We start from the raw sequence: 20,659 nt of genomic DNA on the forward strand, positions 1-20,659 counted from the left end.
AGCCTGGGGAGGATGCAGGTGAATGACGGAAATTCAGAGTGGGGAAGCAGAGACCGGGGGAAAGAGCAATGATGCAGAGGGACGAGCGGGCACGAAGACTTATGGCATGGGTGATAAAATGGGAATATTTTAAAATACCAGGGAAATATCCCAATGGGTGGAATACACCCAGCCGACTGATGTTACAAAATGCTATCTTAGGCATGGGATTTATGGAAAAAATATTGCTTATGTATAATCTGCCTTTCCTCTCTGGTTACTTTTAGTTGGGAAAGGCTGCCTGAGAATCCCACCTGCAATACAAACCGCAGCAGAGACAGCTGAGCTTGCAAAGACCAGCAAAAAGTCAAAACCACGATCCCAAATCCCAAACCCTAAGCCCTAAATCCTCGACCCCAAACCCAGCCCCGCTCCCCGCGGCCCCCCCGGGGGGCTCGGCGCAGGCGCGGGCCCCGTGCTCGGGGCTCCGTGCGGGGCTCCCGGCGGCGCATGCGCGGGGCTGGCGGCGGCGGCGGGGGGCGTCGGGCCTGAGGCGCTCGCTCCGCTCCCGTCCCGCTCCCGTCCCGCGGCCTCCGCGCCCGTCCCGTCCCGTCCCGTCCCGTCCCGCCCCGTGCGCAGGCGGCGGCCCCGGGAGGCGCGGGGCCGGGAAGGGGCCTGTAGGGGCTGCTGTAGGGGCATGGGGCGCTGCTGGGGCCGCCCCCCTCGGCGGGCCCGGCGCGCCCCCGGCCCCTGCCCGCGGCGCCGCCCGCGGGGCCTGTAGGGGCGGCCGCAGCGCCCCGCGCCCTGGGGAGCGGCGGCGGCGGCGGCGCGGGATGAGGAGGAGCCGCGGCGGCCGGCGGCAGTGAATGGGCGTCGCGGCGGAGCGGGACGAGCCGCAGGCGCAGGCGGGGCCGGGGCCGGGGCCGGGGCCGCGATGGCTCAGGAGAAAATGGAGCTGGACCTGGAGCTGCCGCCGGGGAGCGCCGCGGCCCCGAGCGACGGGGGCGGCCTGAGGAGATCCAACAGCGCCCCCCTCATCCACGGGCTCAGGTGAGCGCGGCCCGGCCCGGCCCGCAGCCCTCGGCCGGGGCCTGAGGGGGGCCCTGAGCGTTACACGAGGTGCTCTGCCAGTGTCAGGTTGTCCTGTGGCTGCTCCCGGTTTTGTTATTGTGCGATGCTGGGAGAAGCACACGGAGCTGGGTGGGTAGTTTTGTTTGGGCACTGCCATTAGCCTAACAGCAGCTGGCGTTTGCAGGGGGGGTGAGTTTTTGCAGGGTGTTCTCTGTCAAGCTCTCCTCGGCTGATACACAGGCAAGGGCTAAGAGCAAAGCTCTCAGGTGTGCAGGTCTGTGGGGTGCTTTTTTTGACGCTGGACCGGGTTGCCTTAGAGAAGCTGTGGATGCCCCATCCCTGGAAGTGTTCAAGGCCAGGTTGGATAGGGCTTTGAGCAACCTGGCCTGGTGGAACTGGGTGATCTCTGGTCTCTTCCAACCTGACCCAGTCTACGATTATATAATTTTGTGTTTGGGTAACTTTATAACTCAAAGTACCATTTCCTGCCTCTTTGGGGCAGTTTGTGAAGTTGGGGGATGCCCCCACGTCTCTTAGATGATGTCAGTAACATCTAACTTCAGGGTAAGCTATGTGCATCTACTAGCAGTATGTCCACAGATGGGAGAGCATATTGACACTAAACTTTTGTAAAAGATAGCATAATATATAAGTACTTTGTTTTTTCTCCCTCCTCTTAAACTTCATGTTTCTGTAAAGAAATAGATATCAATTGATGAATAAATCTCTCATAAATGTTGTACCAAAACAACTGACTCTGCACAACAATTCAGAGAAAATATTAGTGCTTTTATTACTCAGTCGTGATTTAATTTTTAGTAAACATTGCATTTCTTTTATGTAATTGCAGTGAAGCCGCTATCATTTTACAGTTTGATGCGGTACAGAGGTATTGTGAGTGGTAGTTGTTCCTCGGGCAGATTTCTGAGCAGGTAAACTAATTATGTAACCGAGACATAGGTGTTCTTATAAGCTTAGCCTTATAAGTTGTTTCTTATGAACTCTGAGATGCTCTGCTTTTTAAAAATACAAAGCAGCCAAGTGAAAGAAACAGCCCAGCATCTGATAATCATGCTGCAAACACACTGTTTAGGTCAAATTCTGGGCATATAGCCTGAGCTTTTGCCTTAAAACGGTGTGTATACTACACTAGGTGTTTATAGAGATTAAACTGAAATCCCGCTGAACTAATTTCAGGTGGTTGCAGTGGTTTGCCTGTTAGTTAGGAATTTTCCAGCAGAAAACTGTTTTTGCAAGATTACAGCTCTTGGCAAGAAACTTCATTTTTTTCCCAGAACAGCTTTGTTGGGTAAACTGAAACAAAAGCTCCTGCTCTTGGACAGATTGCTCTTTCTGCTCCGTCACTGCCTACCGACTTGATTTCCTCGTTAACAGATTTAGTAAGAAGCTTAGAGAAAAAAGTACTGTAAAGCCAGAGAACATCTCCAGGTGAATGTTTTAGATCAAAGAACGTACCTTTCACAGAACTTTTGATTCCTGTTCTCATGCTAAATCAATATTATTATTTTTTTATTGGGAACTATAAGAATTTTCTGTGAAAGGTAAGTCTGAGATCTGACCAGTTCTCTAGTGTTTTTGCAAGGGAAAATAAAGGTAAGGATATTTACATTTCCTTCCTCTCCCTTTCTTCTCTTCTAGTCAGCACCGAATATTGGATTCAGCCTCTGATAACGTATTGCAGAATCCTTCAAACCTGTTTTTTTTTTCCATTCCAAACCTGGATTTCAGCATGCACCATTTATGCTCTGCTGTGCATTGGTGTATCAGCCAGTACACTTACACTAAAAAGAAGTTGTAGTTGTTGGCCTAGGCCAGTAAATCTCATCTCTAAATGTCAAATCACGACCTCTTTGAATTCCTCCTGTTCTACTTCCTGTCAAAGGGCAAATGTGTGATTTCTTGTGGGTGTAAATTGAGTGAAATGTCTTTGACTGGACATCAGTTACTTTTTTCATTGTTGTATTTGATGTTTTAGAGGCAACACGCTCTTCTTGGTGAAAGCACAGTGCTTATAACCGTTGCTATTGACTCTTACTTCCGAGTAAAGCTTTGTTAGCATTCATCTAGCTCGGAACAAAAATGATCTAAAACTTGTGTCCTACCGGTGTATTTCATAGTGGAGGATTCTGTTTGACGTGTCTTTAAAGTGCATTATGATTATCAGCCTTTAGAACACACTAATACTCTTGGTCAGATTAGTTTTAAGAGACCGTATTTTTGTCGTAGCTGAGACAAAAAGGTACAACCCAGTGAATTCCTGTTATTTGGATCTTATTACAACCTTACGTATGGATCTGTTGGCTTATGCAATTCCTCGGTGATTTTTAGGCATGAGGATTACAGGGTCGTGGCTCTAAATTTTATATTCTAGTGATCATTATTTCTTTTCTTCAGTCTCATTCGTTAAGTACACTGTTGATAACATTAGTGATGACCAGAGAAACTTACTTTAGGAATCAATAGAAACAAAGTTGCCTTGAGAAAGGAACACAGATTATGGCAAATAATGAACCCAGTGCTATTAAATTGATGTGCTGTTTCCTGATTACAGACGTGACTGGGGTCAAAAGTCTTTGGACTTTTTAAACTGCTTTCACGGTATGCTTAATTTAACCTCTGCTGAAAAAGAGTTGAGAACTTATTAAATGTTCGTAGTGATAAGTGTTATCGAGATGCTGGATTTTTTGCTCTGCTGGCACTCAAGCTAGTTTCCAGTTACTGTTTATATGCTGTTACAAATTTGTTCTGTTGAATGATGTCTGAAGCCTGTAGCTGTTCCAAACACGACAAATTCCCACAGAAATGATCAGTCTTAATTTTTCAGTAGTTCTGCAGTCTCAGTGTGGTTAATTAAAATCATTAATTAAAGTAGTTGAGATTTGGGTGGAAGAGCAATTTGGTTTCCATTCAGCCAACATGCCAGAAGTGTTCTTACATAGGTGTCTCTCAGGCACTTTGTCTTGAAACAATTGCTGTCGTAACATTTGAAACTCAGCTTATAATAAGAGGTACTGTTTGATGGGAAGGAAATGGCTTTTGCATTTGACAAGTGTTTCTTTTCACAGTGATAATTCACAGGTGTTCCAGGCTAACGTGTTGCGAACCCGCAGGAACAGTACCACGGTTATGAATCGTCACAGCCTGGTAAGAGAACTGTTAGACAACCACGTTAGGCCCAAAGCAGAAGTGTGCAAACAGGAGGAAAGAGTAAAATGAGGCTGTAATGTGTGAAACTAATACCACATATTTTCAGAAACAAGGCTGTACACTGACACTAACATGCTGTAGCTATAGGGAAATGTTATTTGTAGGCCATTTGACCATGGAGAGTACTTGCATTTCATTGTTATCATAACTTTGTTTATAAAATACAAGCTGATTTTCTAAGATGGAGTAAGAAAGGTAGTTAGCAAAGAAAAGCGATTGTATAGATGTATTATTATTTCTGAAGTTTAAGAAATAAACGCAGTGATGTTCCAATTTTAAATTACTTGTTTTATATAAAAGTCAGAACAGAGTGTTGTAATCAACAGCTGATATAACAAAATACAATGGCTGATGGAAAATGGAGTTTGAGACCCCCAGAATGAATAATTCCTCCTATTAGAAACATTTGTTTGTGATTTCAAATTTTACCACGCTTCTGTTACTACAGCTGCCCAAAATCTGAATCTTTAAACTATTAATCTGAAAATACAGAGCTTCAACCCAAAGAAAATGTAGCATATCTTGTGGTTTTAGCACCTTATGAATTGTGATAGGAGGGTGTGATTTTGGCCAATTGAGAACACCTGCACAGGATTTCATAGATTGGTTTGGTAACCCTTATCGAAAGGACCAGGGTACATTGGGTAGTTATTTCCTCTAACTAAAAGGAATTTTTTGTCAAAGTTTCATGCAACTTTTCCTCTAAGACAGCCTTAGGAAACAGGTAGACTTGGGATAACATCTAGCTGCATTCAGCAAGTTTTGGAAAAAATGAGCTATGTTCAGGCAGGAGTGGAGTAGCATTAATTTTTTAATTAAAATTATTTCACAAAATAATTCTACCATATTGGTTTCTGTGCATTTTGATTTGTGGATATCCATAATTTATTTTTTTTTTTAAAGCTGTAGTCCCCTGTAAACCTGATGGCAGTTATCCTGTTTCTTTAGATACCTTTTGACAGTGCTTTAGAAATAATCTGTTAGCCCCATGTTAATGGATGAAGAATGCTACTCTCATATTTTCTTGATTGCTGCCTCTTCAGTAAATTTCTGCTTTAAAGTCAGGCCAGACAAGTACTTCAGCAAGGGCTTGTGTCTGTAACAAAACCAGGATACTTATTTAAAGCTTCAGAAAGATTATTAGATCTCACTTTTTCCTGCTAAGAAATAAAGTGTTATAGACTGTATTGTGGTCAAGAATTCTTAAACAACAGTCTGTTTTTTCATGTATTTTCTAGGGTTGCAGCTTAGGGTAAGTTTGTTTATGCTTGTGGACAGACTAAAGGAGAAACAAAGGTGAAAGCTCAGTTTACTAGGTTTACTTCTTGAATATCTTCAGTTGTTGCGGGATAAAAATATGCTAATTTGGGAAGCATTGCCTGTAAGTTGTCGTGAAGCAGTACTAGTTCTGGTATAGCTGCACCAGAAACAGATATTGCAGTCTTCTGGATTTTGTAACTATTCTGGTTTCAGTAGTAGATGAGAAGTAGTTCTGACTCAATGACCAAGGAATGAAATGAGAATGGATTCCTTAAAAATGAACAAAAAGTTGAATGTCAAAGAGAACTAATACTTGTCAATGGACAGTTTTTCTAGCATTAAGAATAAAAATATTCTAGAAAATGAGATATGCTCTTCTGTTAAGAGAGAAAAGCTGAGTGCGGTACTTAAGAACAAAAATTGTCTTAGAGCTAACAAAGGAATTTTCAGGAACAATTTTCAGTTTGTATTTTTGGGTTGTCATGCCTGAAGTAGAAAAGCTTTTCAGGGAAGAGAGTGTGGGTTCCAAAACTGGCGAGCAGCATCTCAAGGCCGAGAGGTGAAAGGTAGGATAGGTCTCTTCCCTGTCTTTTCCCTACCATACATTTTCCTGTATATGAAGAGCTTTTTCTCTGTTTTTTTTCTTGCACCTGGAGCTATATAGGATCCTGTCCTTCCAACCCCTTTTGGGGGGCACATCAGAGACTGAAAGTAAATACTAGCACCTATGAAGATGTATCCCTGTGGTCTTGTGGATTTCTTAGGGTTGTAATTCGTCTTCGCTCCCTGCTGCACAGGTGCTGACAAAATACAGTTGAAACTTATGCTCAAAATCAGATGCTTCATTGGCTGCTATATCAATGCCTTGTCTGCTTTGAAACAGTTCTTTGAGTTGGGCTGTTTTATGTTTCTGTTGAGGATGGCAAGCAGCGTGGAAATGAAAAGGAATTTAGAGATTATCCTATACTTCTCTTGTCTTAAACCAGGATCAACTATAGCTAAGCAATTTTCAGAAAATTAATCTTCAGCATTAAGGACCCTAAGCAACTTCACCTGGTATTCTTTTTAGAGCAAGTGTAAATTTCTGACCTTAGAGAATATCCCAAGATGCTGGATGACATCTGCTTTGATAAATTTAACAGTATACTTCAAAACGTTTTTTTTGTTTTCAAAAAAACTAATCTAAGTTTTACTATAGCGTTAAGCAGTAATAAGGAGGTTTAAAAGGTTCAGTAACTGAATCAAACTGTTAACGTAAACAGTTTGTTTAAACAGTTATGAGTTCACCTAACATTTTATGTTAAACTTGTGAAAAAATGATCATAATTTTTCTGATCTGTTGTTACCTCTCATGGGAACAATGGGAGTTGTTAAAAATGCTTCAGTAACTGAAGGTCATATTCTAGCACCATCTTCAGGGCTGTTGTGGTGGTTGTCCTAGTTGCTCAACTACATTCTAAAATCTTTTTTTTTTTTTTTTTTTTTTTTTTAATAACATTTCGAAGTCTCAGACTCCAGCTCTTTTCTAATGACAACTACAGGGGCTGCTATGCAATTTTGTGTGGTTCTTAATCTGCAGTTTTCTGGTAAATACATGTAATTGCCAAGAAAGGATCATCTGTACTCAGAATCTATTGTTTATTTCCTTCCAGACCCTCAGTGGCACCTAGTGAGTAAAATTTTTTTTTTTCTTTTAAGGCAAAACATTTTTAGTCTGTGGTTAGATGTTCAGCTGCTATTTCAGCAAAGGTTTTGTTTTGGTTTGTCTCTTTTTCTTCTTTTTTGTTAGGTAAGTTCCCTGTTACGGTTCACTGCATGGCCCCATAGTTGCTTGTGTTGGCAGAAGAGAGGTGGCAGTGCAGGGCCAGAAATGGAAGGGTAGTGGCACCAGGGGCAGCTGACTGCTTATTTTGGGAGTGCTGCCTGCCAAACTGGTGCTAGTGAAACTTTACCTTCAGTGAAAAAGATTATAAAACATTGGAAAAGGAAAAAAGCAGAAGGTGTTTCTTTTCCATGTTGGTAATTTAGTCTTAATAGTTGGTTATTTGTTTATGATAAGTCAGCACAAAGCTTAATAAATAATTTTAACAGATGGATTCAGGCTGCTTTAGCAAGTATCATTTTAAAGTGACTTGGGCTTCTGATAGTCTCTTTTCATAAGAAGTAGTACTACAAACAGGGAAAAAGTGGATTTTGAGCACAGAGTGAAGATCATGACTTGTTAGAGATGGGATGTAGGATTAGTCAAATCTGCATCAGATCCTGTTGAGGAGTGCTTAGCTGAGTTTTTTCTCTCTATATATATATATTTTTACTATACACTGGGACCCACTGATTTGATATACATGTATGTTCTATTAATGTTAAACCTTAAAATACTTGGATCAAAGTAATAAAACCAGAATGTAATGAGTGGAACAAATGCATTTATACTAGGGAGTGACCGAGTGAACAGGCAGGAATGCACTATTGTCCAGATCCTTTTCTGTGCCACAATCAAGGTCTACTCAAGGTCCACATCGGTTCATCACATTTGGAGGAAATTTTAGTAGGTATATAGGATTTTTGGGAGCCTGGTATAAGAGTAAAGTTGACTTAAACTAGACTGAAGTAGCTAATTGTAAGCACAGGACATCAGTAGTGTGTGTTGTGGTGACTACATTCTGCTATGAGCATTAAACGTCCTCTGTGTTTGAGTGAGACTAAAATCTTCTGCAAGAAAAAGGGCTTGGATGTTTGTTTAGAGGGAGGCTTCTGGATATATGAAGCCTTAGTAATCTGTCATAACTTACCATAGCTTTTTGTTTAGGACAGCAAAATCTTTGCATTCTTCATGACACTGATCAGAAGATGTTGCAGTACCTGGTTAACAGAATGAGTATTAGTTCTCTGACCAGTTTTGTGAAGCTGATGAGGCCTCATACTGCATGAAATATGACAAACGCTTAGTGGTAGTACAAACCTTACTTACTGAAGACATCCATTTTAAAAAAGATGCCTTGTATTTTGAAGGGGTTTGAAGTTAAACCTCTCTGACTAAAACTTTGGGGTTTTGATCCCTGGTTCAGTTATGACAAAAGCCAACTGATGGTCAAATGTTCGAGGGACAGGAAATATATGAAAGGAAGTGATATTTTGAGAAAACAAGTGCTTTAATTACTTTGTTTTCGAGTATGCAGTTTTAGATCATAGTGTTCCAGGGAGATCTTGATGCAAAGCTTGATAGAATTAAGAGCATTTTTAGTGACATCCTCTCCAATTTCAATTTTTGTCACCCATATATGTGAAGATCTTGAGAAACCTGAAAGGAACTATTTAACTCTTTGATAGCCTTCCAATAGATGATTTTATTTTCATCTGTCAAAGTAGTTATTTGTAGGCAGGCAACAATCCAGAAGTTTTTTTCACCATGTGTAGTTTTGGCTTTATATTTGTAAGGATCTACTGGGGAGCCTGCTGGATGAAAATATTTATGCAACCGTATATACATGTATGAAAGGTAGCAGTGTTCTAGTTAAAAGCAGCATCATTCTGTAGAGAAGACAGTAGAGAGAGTTTAGGATAGTGCTATAAAGTAGTTATTAACATTTTTGCACCTTTCCCTCCCTTTTCCCCTTGTTCGTTTTTTTTTAAGTGTTTCAGTTGTATGTTGTTTTGTTCTGCAGTTTGTGCCATCATCTCCTATACGTATTCCTAGCAGCCGTCTTCATCAAATCAAACAGGTAAGAACAGATTGCAATTCTTTTCAAATATTGTTTATAGGTGGTTAGCTTTTTTGCAGTCAATGTGCGATGGCCTTCAAATAACTATAAATTTTGCTATGAAACAGTAGACTGCTGCATACTGTATATCACTGCTTCAAGGTGTATTCAAAACTAAAGGTTGTATCTTGTTTGCAGAGTTCCAAATTTTATTAAAAACAAACAAACACAACAATTCTTATAGTAAAGAGAAGATTTGAGAAAGAAGAAAAAATCTTAAAATGGACATTTTAGAAAAGAGACCTTTAAATGTAAACCCTTAGGGTAAAGTTTCACAGAGTTTTTGGCAGTAGAGCCAGCATAAGTATTCAGGGGCAGTGACAAAGTATTCCTCAACTTGTGCTGGCACAAGACTGTGTAGCCATAAAAAGAACTGGATAAGGAAGCAATTTTGAAAAAAAAGAACAGTTCAAATGCATTTGGCTGGGCTGTTTTTCATCTGTATAATATTCTTATCCAGATCATTACTTGTGCTGTTATGGCATGAGGGGAAAGACGTAAGAGCAAATACTTAGGAAAGGAGAGGGGTGTGGTGAATATCTGAAGCCTAAATAGCAGCATCACCAGACAACAGACCACAGTCTAAAGACTCAAATTTTAAAATCAACAAGCTGAACCTCTTGTGGCTCTTCCATTTTAAATTTGACTTTTTGACAGTAGAATGATAAAACTGGCCTTAAGATGTTTGATTTTTTTTTTTTTCCTACAAGCTTGCAATGGATAGACTTGTTTTCTCTCTTTTTTGTAAAACTAATTGAATGCTTCAGACAGCATTTTTTGGGATATGATTTCTGAAGTGATGTAAGGTGCTTCTGCTTCCTGCCTTGGATATTTAAGGTGCATGCATAGTAACCCTGAAGAAAATAACTGCTTGTGTTTACTAAGCAAACAATGTACTGGCTTGAACAGATTCTGAAACACTCAAGTCAGTTTTAGAGCTGAGAACATGAATGACTCTTGTTTTGTTGCTATTAGTACATGAAATAAAGTTTGATAATTCAAATTGTTTGAAAACACTTTTGTATTCAAAATTATTCCATACATTTATTAAGCTGAACACAGACACTTCCTAATTTGTATTTGATAGCTGAATTCAGAAATTGAAATTCTCAGCACTCTATTCTTACCAGCACAAATGGGAACAGTGTGCTCTAATTCTGAGGTCTTTCAAATCTTAGCAAACCACACAATTGAACTAAGTTAGACTCTCCCTACGTATAATGATGGTTGTGAAGATATTTAGTTACACTTTTATGCTTGAACTGAATTATGGAATCTCTTCATTCACTCAACAGACCAATAGTATTCAGTTGAACATTTTAAGGAATTGTTCGTAGTCAAGAGGAGAATGGATCAACTTTTTACTTGGTGTGAAAGTTTATTTAATTACACTTCTGATCCATTTTAATAGTATTTTATGATTGTTTTAGAAAAAATACCTTATCACAGATGCTGACAGTGTCTAGTTAGTTACACAGAGTAAGGTGTATTCCTTATTCTGTGGATCCATACTTTCAAGCATATTACTTATGCTAGAAACTACTTTATAAAATAATGTTATGCAAGAGTGCGTAAAGATACTCTGTCATGGGCAGAAATTTTCATTTGTATGAACATTATTCAGTTCTGTAACTACCTCTTGGATAACAGTGAATGTGAAAAGAAAAAGCTTCTTGAGAAACAGCCACCTCCCATTAACACTTATTATGGGATGGTCTGTCTTGAAATGTTGCTTTTCTTTTCTCTCCCATTCTCTTCTTCTTCTCTGACTTGCTGTAGCAGATCTTTTTTATCTTAATTTTTCATTTCCTACTCTTATAGGAAGAAGGAATGAATTTGATGAACAGAGAAACAGTACGTGAAAGGTAAACATTAAGGCAAACTAAAATCCTTAATGCAATTTTTTGTGGGTGTAGGACAATACGTTTGTTTTCTTCTTTGTAGAGAAGTGCAAGTAGCAATGCAGATGAGCCAGTCATGGGAGGAGAGCTTGAGCCTGGTAATGAATTCATGCTTTTATTTGTATTTCTATTATCAGCATCAAGACACTCGCATGTCAACATTTTCTTTTATATTTTGACTTCCTGTTAAGGTGTTGATGTATTGCTGCTTTTGATCAGCAATTTTTCACGCAGTAAGGCATAGAATTATCAGTTTTTCATGGATACATGTCAGTTCCTTGGACTGGTGTGTCACAAAAAATAACATGAATGTTTGCATGTCCAAATATTCTTCCATGTTTTGGTACTCCACAAGTAATGTTTAAGGCTTTTTTTTACAGAGCTATGTAAATGTGTGTGTATATATATATGAATAAGAAGGGGGTAACTTCAGAGTCTTACTCAATTCCACATGAAGCAGTCCTTTTCATGTTAAGATAGTTGCTCATAAGGTTAATTGTACGTCCTATTTACAGAGTGACAATGATTTTGAAAAATCATCATCACCAAAGCAAGTAGACTTTATCCCAGTCTCTCCAGCTCCTTCACCTACCAGAGGAATAGGGAAGGTGAGCGAAATGCAGTAATAAAGCTTTTCTATTAAGTAGTGCTAACTAAATTCAATCAACTTAGCAGCAAAAGATTTAACCACCTGCTCCTTTCTACCTCAGCTGCAAACCAGAAACTAGAGTAAACAAACAAACAAAAAAACCACTTACCCTGAAACTCCAAAACAGAAACCACCATCTGAATTTTTATGGAGTGTTCTGCTGCTAATCTGTGGTCGATAAAACTTAATTTACATTGAAAGCAAATGAAAAATAAGAAGAGGGGGCATACATTCTTATTTTATGAACTGTTTAACCAGACTATGGTGAAATAAATGCTTGCCAACTTGCATGTGTTTTATGTAACAATTGAATCTGTCCAATTTTTTTTTTCCTCAGTAACCAAAAGTGATATCTTGGTATACCCAGCCAGATTGGTTGCTTTAAATTAATATTGGATTACTCATTTACCTGTGATAAGGATCAGTTTTTACCATGTGTGGTACAGTATTTATATGTAAATAACTCAAACTGTTTTGCTCTCAGCAATGTTTCTCACCGTCTTTGCAAAGTTTGGTTAGTAGCAGTGGATTACCTCCAAGTCCTAGCCCAAGTCCAACAAGGAGATTTTCAAGGTAAGTATCAGATCACATCAGTAATAGGAAATTGGCATAACTAGTTCGCAGTAAGCTTTTGAAATACAAGGACTTATTATATAAATAATTAAAATTGATATCTGATTACAAATGAACTTCATACATTCATCCTGACATTAGATTTTACAGTGCCTTAAAATGTTGGTTAAAATTATTGTGTCAGAACATCAGGAAAGTGGGCTGCACTTCAGCATGTCTTTGCCATATAATCTTTATATTGCTCTTAATCACTTTTTAAGTAATTCTGATAAGAGAAAGCACACATCGGTTTTACAGATTCTGGTTTTAGTTTTATTGGATGTTGTTTTGAGTTATGTGGGAATAAAGCAATTAAATTTCATTGGGCCATAACACTTCAGCAAAGTATTGCCTGTCAGCTGAGCAATAGTCACTACCTAGAACGTGAGCTTTTAGTCTGCCCCAGTTGTGAAATAGTGTGACCTAACCTTTTCTGTTAAGGTCTGTGCTTCCTGGTACTTCTTTTAAATAAATTAATAAATGAAAATAAAACAACAAGCAATATTTTTGATAGGCTGTTTTAATGGCTATTTTCTTAGTGTTTTCTGAAACAGTGTTTTCTGTTTTCTTTGTTATCTGAATATCTTTTGATTCTTTACATGTTTTCAGGCTTCCTCTGTTAATGGTGATATCAGTATAGCATCTGCCTTCTTTTAGCAGGAGAAGCCAGAGTCCAATTAACTGCATTCGACCAAGTGTTCTTGGGTCAATAAAAAGAAAAGGTACAGTATTTATTTTTGGCTAACATAATAAATTGTTACTTTTAAAGTAATTCATATAACTTTCTTCCTAATTCTATCAAGCTGGCTGATGCTTTGAGAGACTAGAAATAGTTGACCAAAATAGAGAGACTAGAAATAGTGCTACAGTTGACCAAATAAATTGAACTGTTTGTAGTGATAAAACAGTCAAATTGATAAATATATACTTAATTTCACAAGAATCTTTTAAAGTCCTGACTAATTGAAGTACGCAAATACTGTATATTTAAAGTCACTCTTCAAAAACAAACTGATCCAGAGACCTGGTAGACACCTTACAGCTTTTTATTCTCTCATCCTATGTTTTTTTTTTTCTCGAGTTTAGCATAACGTTATTTTATTGCATCTGTTCTTAAATATATCTTCTGCTTCATCTTTGTAACAGATCACTTCTGACTCTGAGACAGATTTTTAAAATGCTTTTCTCTTTGTTCTTACATAGTCTATTTAAGCATACATCTGCTGTCCTTTCTTTTGGTGTATTTGGATGTCAAATTCAATATGTAAGTTTAATGATAATTCTGAACCACCTTTATTAATTGCAACAGGAAAACCACCTTTCCTTATTCTCAGCTTCTCTGCTTTGATGCAGCTAGTCAGTGAACTGATTAGCTGAATAAACTAAAATGAAAATTAGATTTTCCTCTACTGAAGAATAATTATCTGATATGTAAATCTCAGTCTAAACTCATTAAATTCTCCTAAATTTTAGGCTAAAAAATTTGCAAGCAATGGTCTTTAAAATTTCAGTATCAAACTCCTATCTTTTAAATATTACAGTCTGGTAAGTGCTATATTATGAGTTTGGACTTCTATTTTGTTTGCTCTTGGAAGTACATTGCATGTAGATTTTAGTTCAATTGAGAAATGTTATTTATTTTTATCCCTCCTTTGTCTCATACTGAAGGGGTAACAGAGATGGAAGATCATCCAAAAAGATTATTCCAAGGATCCATGAACATGCTTACTCCTGAAGTTTCACATCACACGGACAGTGTGGGATGGTAAATGCCATACTATTTATTTGTGTGAATTTCATCAGAAGCACTGCAAGAAGTTTGTGTTTTTTTTTTTTGTTTTTTTTTTTTCTTTTATTATTAATACAAACATCCTATATTTTTGAAGCACTGAAAGTATCATAGTAAATCGGCAGTAAAATTCACTACAATTTTAGAATTTCTTGGACTGACTGATAACCTTTATTAACATATTTCATGTATATGGGCATTGAGCATGTTTAGGAAAAGACACCTTATGGCTGGCAATTTTTGGAATCCAGTTTCAACTTGCAATCAAATGTGAACGTTAATGATTGTGGGTGTTTTGTTTGTTTTTTTTTTTTTTGATTCCCTTGCTGTTAATCACATCAGAAAATTAGTCTGACCCTCCCTGCTGGGAGGAGATAAAAAAGCAGTACATGGAAAAAAAATCATAATGACTTGAAATAGCAAGGTAACTTGATTTGGTATTGTAGTTTTGTAGGTGTACCGTATGTATTACTACCTTCTTGACTATCAGGAAAGCATTTTTTACAGTGTACCTCTGGCCTCTCTGCCTCCTAGCTAAAGTACAAAGCTGTGCACAAGCTTTGAGCCTGTTGCAGTGGAGATAGTAAAATGGATTTGTTTTAAGGATATTTTAAAAACATGTATTTTTTTCACATTCTATTCATAGTAGGCATAGCAGTGCAAGTTTAGTTTGCTGCTACTTGTTTTAGGAGGTGGCAATTTTTAAAAATGGTTTGATGCTATCACTGGTGATAGAACATCTACAATTAAAATTTTGCATCCTATAAGACATGTAGTGAATGGTAAATGTGCTATGCATTAAATCCCATGGCAAAAAGCATCTGGATACATTGGGTCCTTGTTAGGACATGGGGTGAAGCTTGCAATGAATTTTTCAGCTTGATGCCTCTAAATCTCTAAACAGTTTCTGGGTAAGCTGAAGGAGAAAATTATCAGAATGCTATCTCTGTGTTTGGAAGAGACTGCAAGGTGTATCGTTACAGATTTATTTAAAATACAGTGTTTACTGTTCCTTCAAAGATGTAGATTTGCTTTTAAAATGGGTTTATAATGAATGGGAAGCTAGTATTTGAAATTTTAAGAAATATTAGAATACTTAATTTCTCATATCTTGATGTTGCTGTGTTTTCAGTTTGTCGTCACATGCACTTGATGACAATAGAAGCAGTGCAGGCTCTTCTTGCGACTCACCAGCTGAAGTTAGCACCAACACAGACTCTCCAGTCTCACTGTCTGACTCCAGATCTCCGTTTTTACCAGTAGATCTTACAGCTAAGTTACCTATTGATTGAGAAGCACAAGTCTGCTAATGGGACGCCAAGAAACAGGCTGGATATCAATAAGACTTTCTCTTGTGTGTAACTGAGTCTTTTATGTGATTCTGTTCCTCATAGGAACTTCCAGAAATGTCATTATTTCTAGAAAACTTCCAGAATAGTTCCTTGAGGAGGAATTCACGTTTCTAGTGATTTGTATGACATTTACTAATAGTACAGTAAGCATTTGAATTGCAAACATATTTGATGCTAACCTGAGTGTACAAGCTATGGATTTCTCATGGATATATTCTTGGTGTAAGTTACAAATACTGTATATACCTTCTGCTTGTGGACATTGGCTTTCCAACAGCCAAAAGGTGGTGTCCTCACTAATAGAAAGTGGTGCTCTATGTGGTAAAAGAAAACTTTCATGTTTGTCCTGTCTTAAACCAATGAAGCAGCTTACTTAATTTGTTTTTATTCCTGGAGTGTTAGGTATTTATGATTTCTGTTTTCATGTGAAAGAGAGAATATTGAGGGGGAAAAAGAATTAAATCTTGTGTTCTAATTGACTGTTAATCAATTCTGTGTTCTAAGTAGATACCAAAAGAACAAGTTGGTGAATCATCGTCTTAAATTTACATGCTGGATTTTACTCATGATCATGACTGCTGTTGTGACTAAATCCAAAGTTAGTGTGGAACCTTCTGGGGTTTCATACTTTTCTTCTTCCCCATTTAGATGATGTATTAGAGTGGTAGATGCTCTGTTAATCTTTTAATGGGGAAAAGTAGTAATAATGTTTGGAACAGAACATTAAATTGTGAGATTTTAGTATCTAGTACTTCAGAAGTACATTATCTTAACAGATAGTGTTTGTCCTCATATATGACTTTTGATGGACAGAAACAATGAGGGACCATGAATGCTTTTATACAGGCTGAGGTGATCAAATGTGCCTAATCAGTATTTAATCTCCTGATGTCACTTTCCCCCAAATACTGACATCAAGTTACTTCTGCTATTGTAACATTCAGATGCTCATTGGAGGTCTAGAATTCAGTAGTCTGATGTGTTTCCAGATTCTTATACTGTGTTTGAAAAGTCAGTAGGTTGAAGCGTCCTTATTTCAACTCTGAAATTCCCCAAACAAGAGGACAAATCTGCAAACCATCATAGAGAGCTGTTTCAAAATTTCCAGTGGCAACCTCATTTTTGGTTGTTGACTCCTGTTATGCAATTGAACTTCCCCATGCTGGGTCCCCATTTGTATGTGTGTATGCATCTTTACTGTGTGGTTTTAAGCCTTCTCTCCAGAGAAGTCAATAATGAAGCAAAATGTTTTGCTTTTAAACACTAAATCTTTGTGATGTGTAATAAAATGAGAAAAGTTGAGAAACTTCCTCAAGTAGGAGAGAAGCCCACTCTGAACTCTGCTGTGGAAGATTCCCATGGATGAAGCTTTGACTGAGAGCAGCCATAAAAAGTAGAAATGGATGACAGCGTGAGGACCTGGTGATCTGAGGAGGACCAACAACCAGTTATTCTTATTGTAGAAAGAAAATAGAACCTATTTAATAGTTTTACTCAGTTCAATCAAGGTATGTCGTAGTTTACTTCTGACTTCATTCCTCTTAAATTATTGCAATAGTCAACTTCCTAGTTGCGGATTCCTTTTTTTTTTTTTTTTAGTTCAGACTGCCCTTTGCCCCTGTGGCCGATGGACAAACTTGTCGTTAATGTCTGTTTGCTTGTCATTTAATATGGCATAGTTTCATTTTGCAGTTTCAGATACATGCCAAAGAGTTGCTGTGCATTCACTCTTTTGTGGTGAGGGCAAGACTGTTGTGTTTTGTTTTTTTTTAATCTTGCTTATTTCTTAAGAATGAGCCTCTTGGTGTCTGTCCCAGTCTTTTAAAAAAGATGCATCAATAGAGGGTTTTAATAGTTGCATGTGGGTCAACTTGTCTTTTTTCTGTTGAATATTTATGCTATTTTTCAAATAAGTGCCAATAAATGGAAACATAAATGTTTTTCTGTTTCTGCGCTTTGTTAGAGAGGTAACTATATTACATTATTACTTTAATCTGTGATTATTATTATTTTTTTTAATCAGAATATCTATTTTAACACACTTCTACCCAGTCTGGTTTGCAGTGAAGTTGGCCCTAAATTCTGCAGCACGCTTTTCTTTTTTGTGGTGCAATGTTATCTTAAATTTCTGTGACAACTCTAGGAAAACTGAAGAATAAAAATGAACATTTTCAAATGATGGTCTTTGTGGTTTGCCTTTGTAGGGCAATGTATGTGGTTGGAGCAAGGAGAAATATTTATGTATTTGCAGTTGCTCTTTCTCTGTCTTTTGTAAGAGAGAAATCACTTTAATCTTGTAGAATAAGGCATCCCAATTTCTTGTCCATCTGTGTCATCAACTAGCTGTGGTTTTGTGCCCTGGAGTCAAGAGGCATCTACAGGATTTTCCACGGAAATACAAGAGTGACTTTTGGAATTAAACTATGCTGCAAAATGTATGTATCAGAGGTTGGGGAATTAGGATCTTATACAGTGTACATAATTGACCCTTGACAGCACGAGCTACTCCATGTGTTAGTATTACCTGCATTTTACTAATTATTCATTTACTTGAGAACAATGAATGTTGAAGCTGTGCTTGCACTGTGACATGGTTACAGTAGTACTGCATATGATGTTTCTTAAACAATCTGAGTGTATTACAAGTGTTTTTGTCTTTGTCATCCTCTGAGAAATGCATCTTTCTCATCTATATGATGGTCCTATATATAGTGTATATGTTAAGTATTATATATAAACTGGTTCGTTCGGGCCATCTCGCTGTTTCTCTCCAGGATTCTGCCATTCCTCTCAAAAGACACCATTCTGCAGTCATGCTCGTGATCGGCGTTTGATAGCTGTGTTTGAAAGCTGCCCCTGTAGGATTTGTTGGCAGTTAAATTGGGTCTTGGGCCAATGTGTCTTCCTTGCTAACTGATAGGTGTTTGTCTTCTTTCCACCTTCTCCAGACTTGACATAGTTGCCGAGGGAACACTGATAACCGTGCCAGTGCTCAGGGGAACTGTATTTTTGGAATGAGCACTTACTGCATTTAGCAGAGGGATAGGTACTTCATGTTAGAAGAGTGATACAAATGCCAGGAAAAATGAGCCTGTGCATCAGCCAGATTAATTTGCTAGGGTCTTCTCTGTGTTGTCAGCAAGCCAATTGATCTGAATGCTCTACAGCTGTCCTCAGTCCTCCTGAAGATTAATGAGAACTTAATCCCAAATCTGTCCTTTTTGCCTTTCTTCAGAAGACTTATCTGTAAATGAATGTTAACCTGTACAAACAAAACGGATATGCAAAGTCTTGCGCGTTCTTGTGAGGCCAGGATATCTTGATTTATAAATGTTTTGTGTTTCTCATGTCAATGTTGTGAGTCCAGTCCTGCTTTTGTGAGGTTATTTGCTAGTGAAATAACTAAAGATAGGAGTAACCACCAGGGCTCCATCAGCTAGCTTCAAGCTGGGAAGCAGCTTGTACGTTTCGTAGCAGTAGTCACTTAATGTTGTTCACTTCATGTTGTTGTGTTCTTGCATATGTTGCAGTTGTAACTTGTTTGCTTAAAATAGGCTCAGGAGTCATAATTAGAACGTGTGAGCGCTTTGTACCCTGTTTTAAGCAACCTTTCTCATCACCAACTGGCAGATGGAGTTTTAGTTGATCCCTCTTCTCACAAGCATAGAGTTAAAATATTTGTAAGTGTATTGCAGCTGTAAACATTCAGTTACCATAATTATCAACCTTATCAATCCACAGAGGAGCACTTGGCTTGCAAGAATCCTTTATAATAACTACACGCAAAAAAATTGTCACCTCATGTTTTTTTGTGCGGTGTCTGTTTCCAAGTTGTCTTTTAACCTGTAACAGGACAGTCTTCCCCTTTCTTTGCACTTGGTATGTACTTTTTGAAAATGAGCATCCTTGTTTGATCTCAGCGCTCCTGTGATGGACTCGGGCCCAGGCAACAGGCAGGTAAGGGCTTGGGCAGGGAGATGCTGTTCCTGTCACAGTAGGCTCTGAGCAGACAGATACCCTACAACCATGACAGACCCCACGCTCATGCTGGAAGGGCGAGATTGCTTTCCTTTTTGGGGTTCTATGATAGAAGTGTGAGAGATACAAATAAACTAAAGGAGAATAACCTTGTTTAACTTTTAGTAGTTTTTTTTTTTAAGTGGAAATATGGATTTAAGTTCCACTACGAGCTCCTAGTTCTTTATTCTGTGTCTTCGATATGCAATTTATCAGTCATTTGAGTACCTTCTTAGTATCTCGTGAATGCGCTAGGATCAGGATGACTGCAATTACATGTGTTTGAATTTATATTCCACAACACAGGTATTAAAGGGAGCCTGTAACTCAGGTGGGCCACCTTGTTAGCTTTTTCTTCATAGGGACATCGGCTGTCGCTTTGATTGTGCTCTTGCTTAAAATACTCCTTTGCTTATTTATTTTCTGCTACTTCAAAGACCAGAATGCATTACTTTGCCTGCATGTAATTCCCCAGTTTATTGTCAGTGTGGTTATAGAGCTTTGTAAATTTTCAAGAGCTGGTACACCCTAGCTGCAGTTTATCATATAAAGTAAACAGCTGGTTAGCTTTCAGCAGCGAGCTCCTGCAGGTTGTGTTCTATAGAAGACAAAAATAGACCAAAAAGCGAGTGTATCCCCTTACTTGGCTTTAGTTGTTACACTGTGCTGCCTCCCTGCCTGTGTTCCTACCTCCGTTACTTGTTTTTTGAGGATACACAGATTCTCTAGGCTGCTTTCATTTATATGTTTGGTATTTTTAAAGGGCTCTTAATAGACTGTGTGACAATGGTTTCCGAATTCTTGCTAGCTTATGTGGAGCAGTACTGTGCAAGTGCTATGCTGCTGGCAATGGCATTCTTTATTTTCCTTCAGTGGTTTCAGTCTTAATTTGTATTACGGTCCGTTCCCTTAGTACTTCGCTAGTATTTTAGGCCAGAAGAGACCTCACAGAAGTTCAGAGAAAAAGCACGAGTTGCTCTGACCAAGACTCATCCTGGCAGAGAGGATGATTAAAGTTTTTAAGACCTCCTACACAGCTT

General features: G+C 38.4%; 1 protein-coding gene across 2 annotated transcripts; it reads left to right on the forward strand.

Annotated features, from left to right (window-relative positions):
- The first annotated feature begins 541 nt into the window (after nt 1-541).
- On the forward strand, nt 542-17,778 carry LOC311213660 (P2R1A-PPP2R2A-interacting phosphatase regulator 1). 2 transcript variants are annotated; one of them, XM_084293805.1, is made up of 10 exons: nt 542-1,029; nt 4,137-4,215; nt 9,204-9,260; nt 11,121-11,164; nt 11,244-11,298; nt 11,716-11,808; nt 12,334-12,422; nt 13,119-13,183; nt 14,130-14,226; nt 15,383-17,778. In XM_084293805.1, exons 1-10 carry the CDS (start codon nt 914-916, stop codon nt 15,540-15,542), a joined length of 855 nt encoding a protein of 284 aa, XP_084149931.1. In that variant the 5' UTR covers nt 542-913; the 3' UTR covers nt 15,543-17,778. The 2 variants fall into 2 exon arrangements, with proteins under 2 accessions (XP_084149931.1, XP_084149932.1); XM_084293806.1 differs by having other exon boundaries at nt 13,122-13,183.
- Nucleotides 17,779-20,659: the final 2,881 nt, after the last annotated feature.

This window comes from Netta rufina (assembly GCF_964035555.1).
Source record: "Netta rufina genome assembly, chromosome: 12".
NCBI lineage: Eukaryota > Metazoa > Chordata > Aves > Anseriformes > Anatidae > Netta > Netta rufina.

Excerpts from the sequence above, each read along its gene's own strand:
- LOC311213660 (XM_084293805.1), top strand. The coding sequence starts at position 914 with ATGGCTCAGGAGAAAATGGAGCTGGACCTGGAGCTGCCGCCGGGGAGC. Across the intron at positions 11,299-11,715 it reads GGGAGGAGAGCTTGAGCCTG|AGTGACAATGATTTTGAAAA; the intron begins GTAATGAATTCA and ends TCCTATTTACAG. Across the intron at positions 14,227-15,382 it reads CACACGGACAGTGTGGGATG|TTTGTCGTCACATGCACTTG; the intron begins GTAAATGCCATA and ends CTGTGTTTTCAG.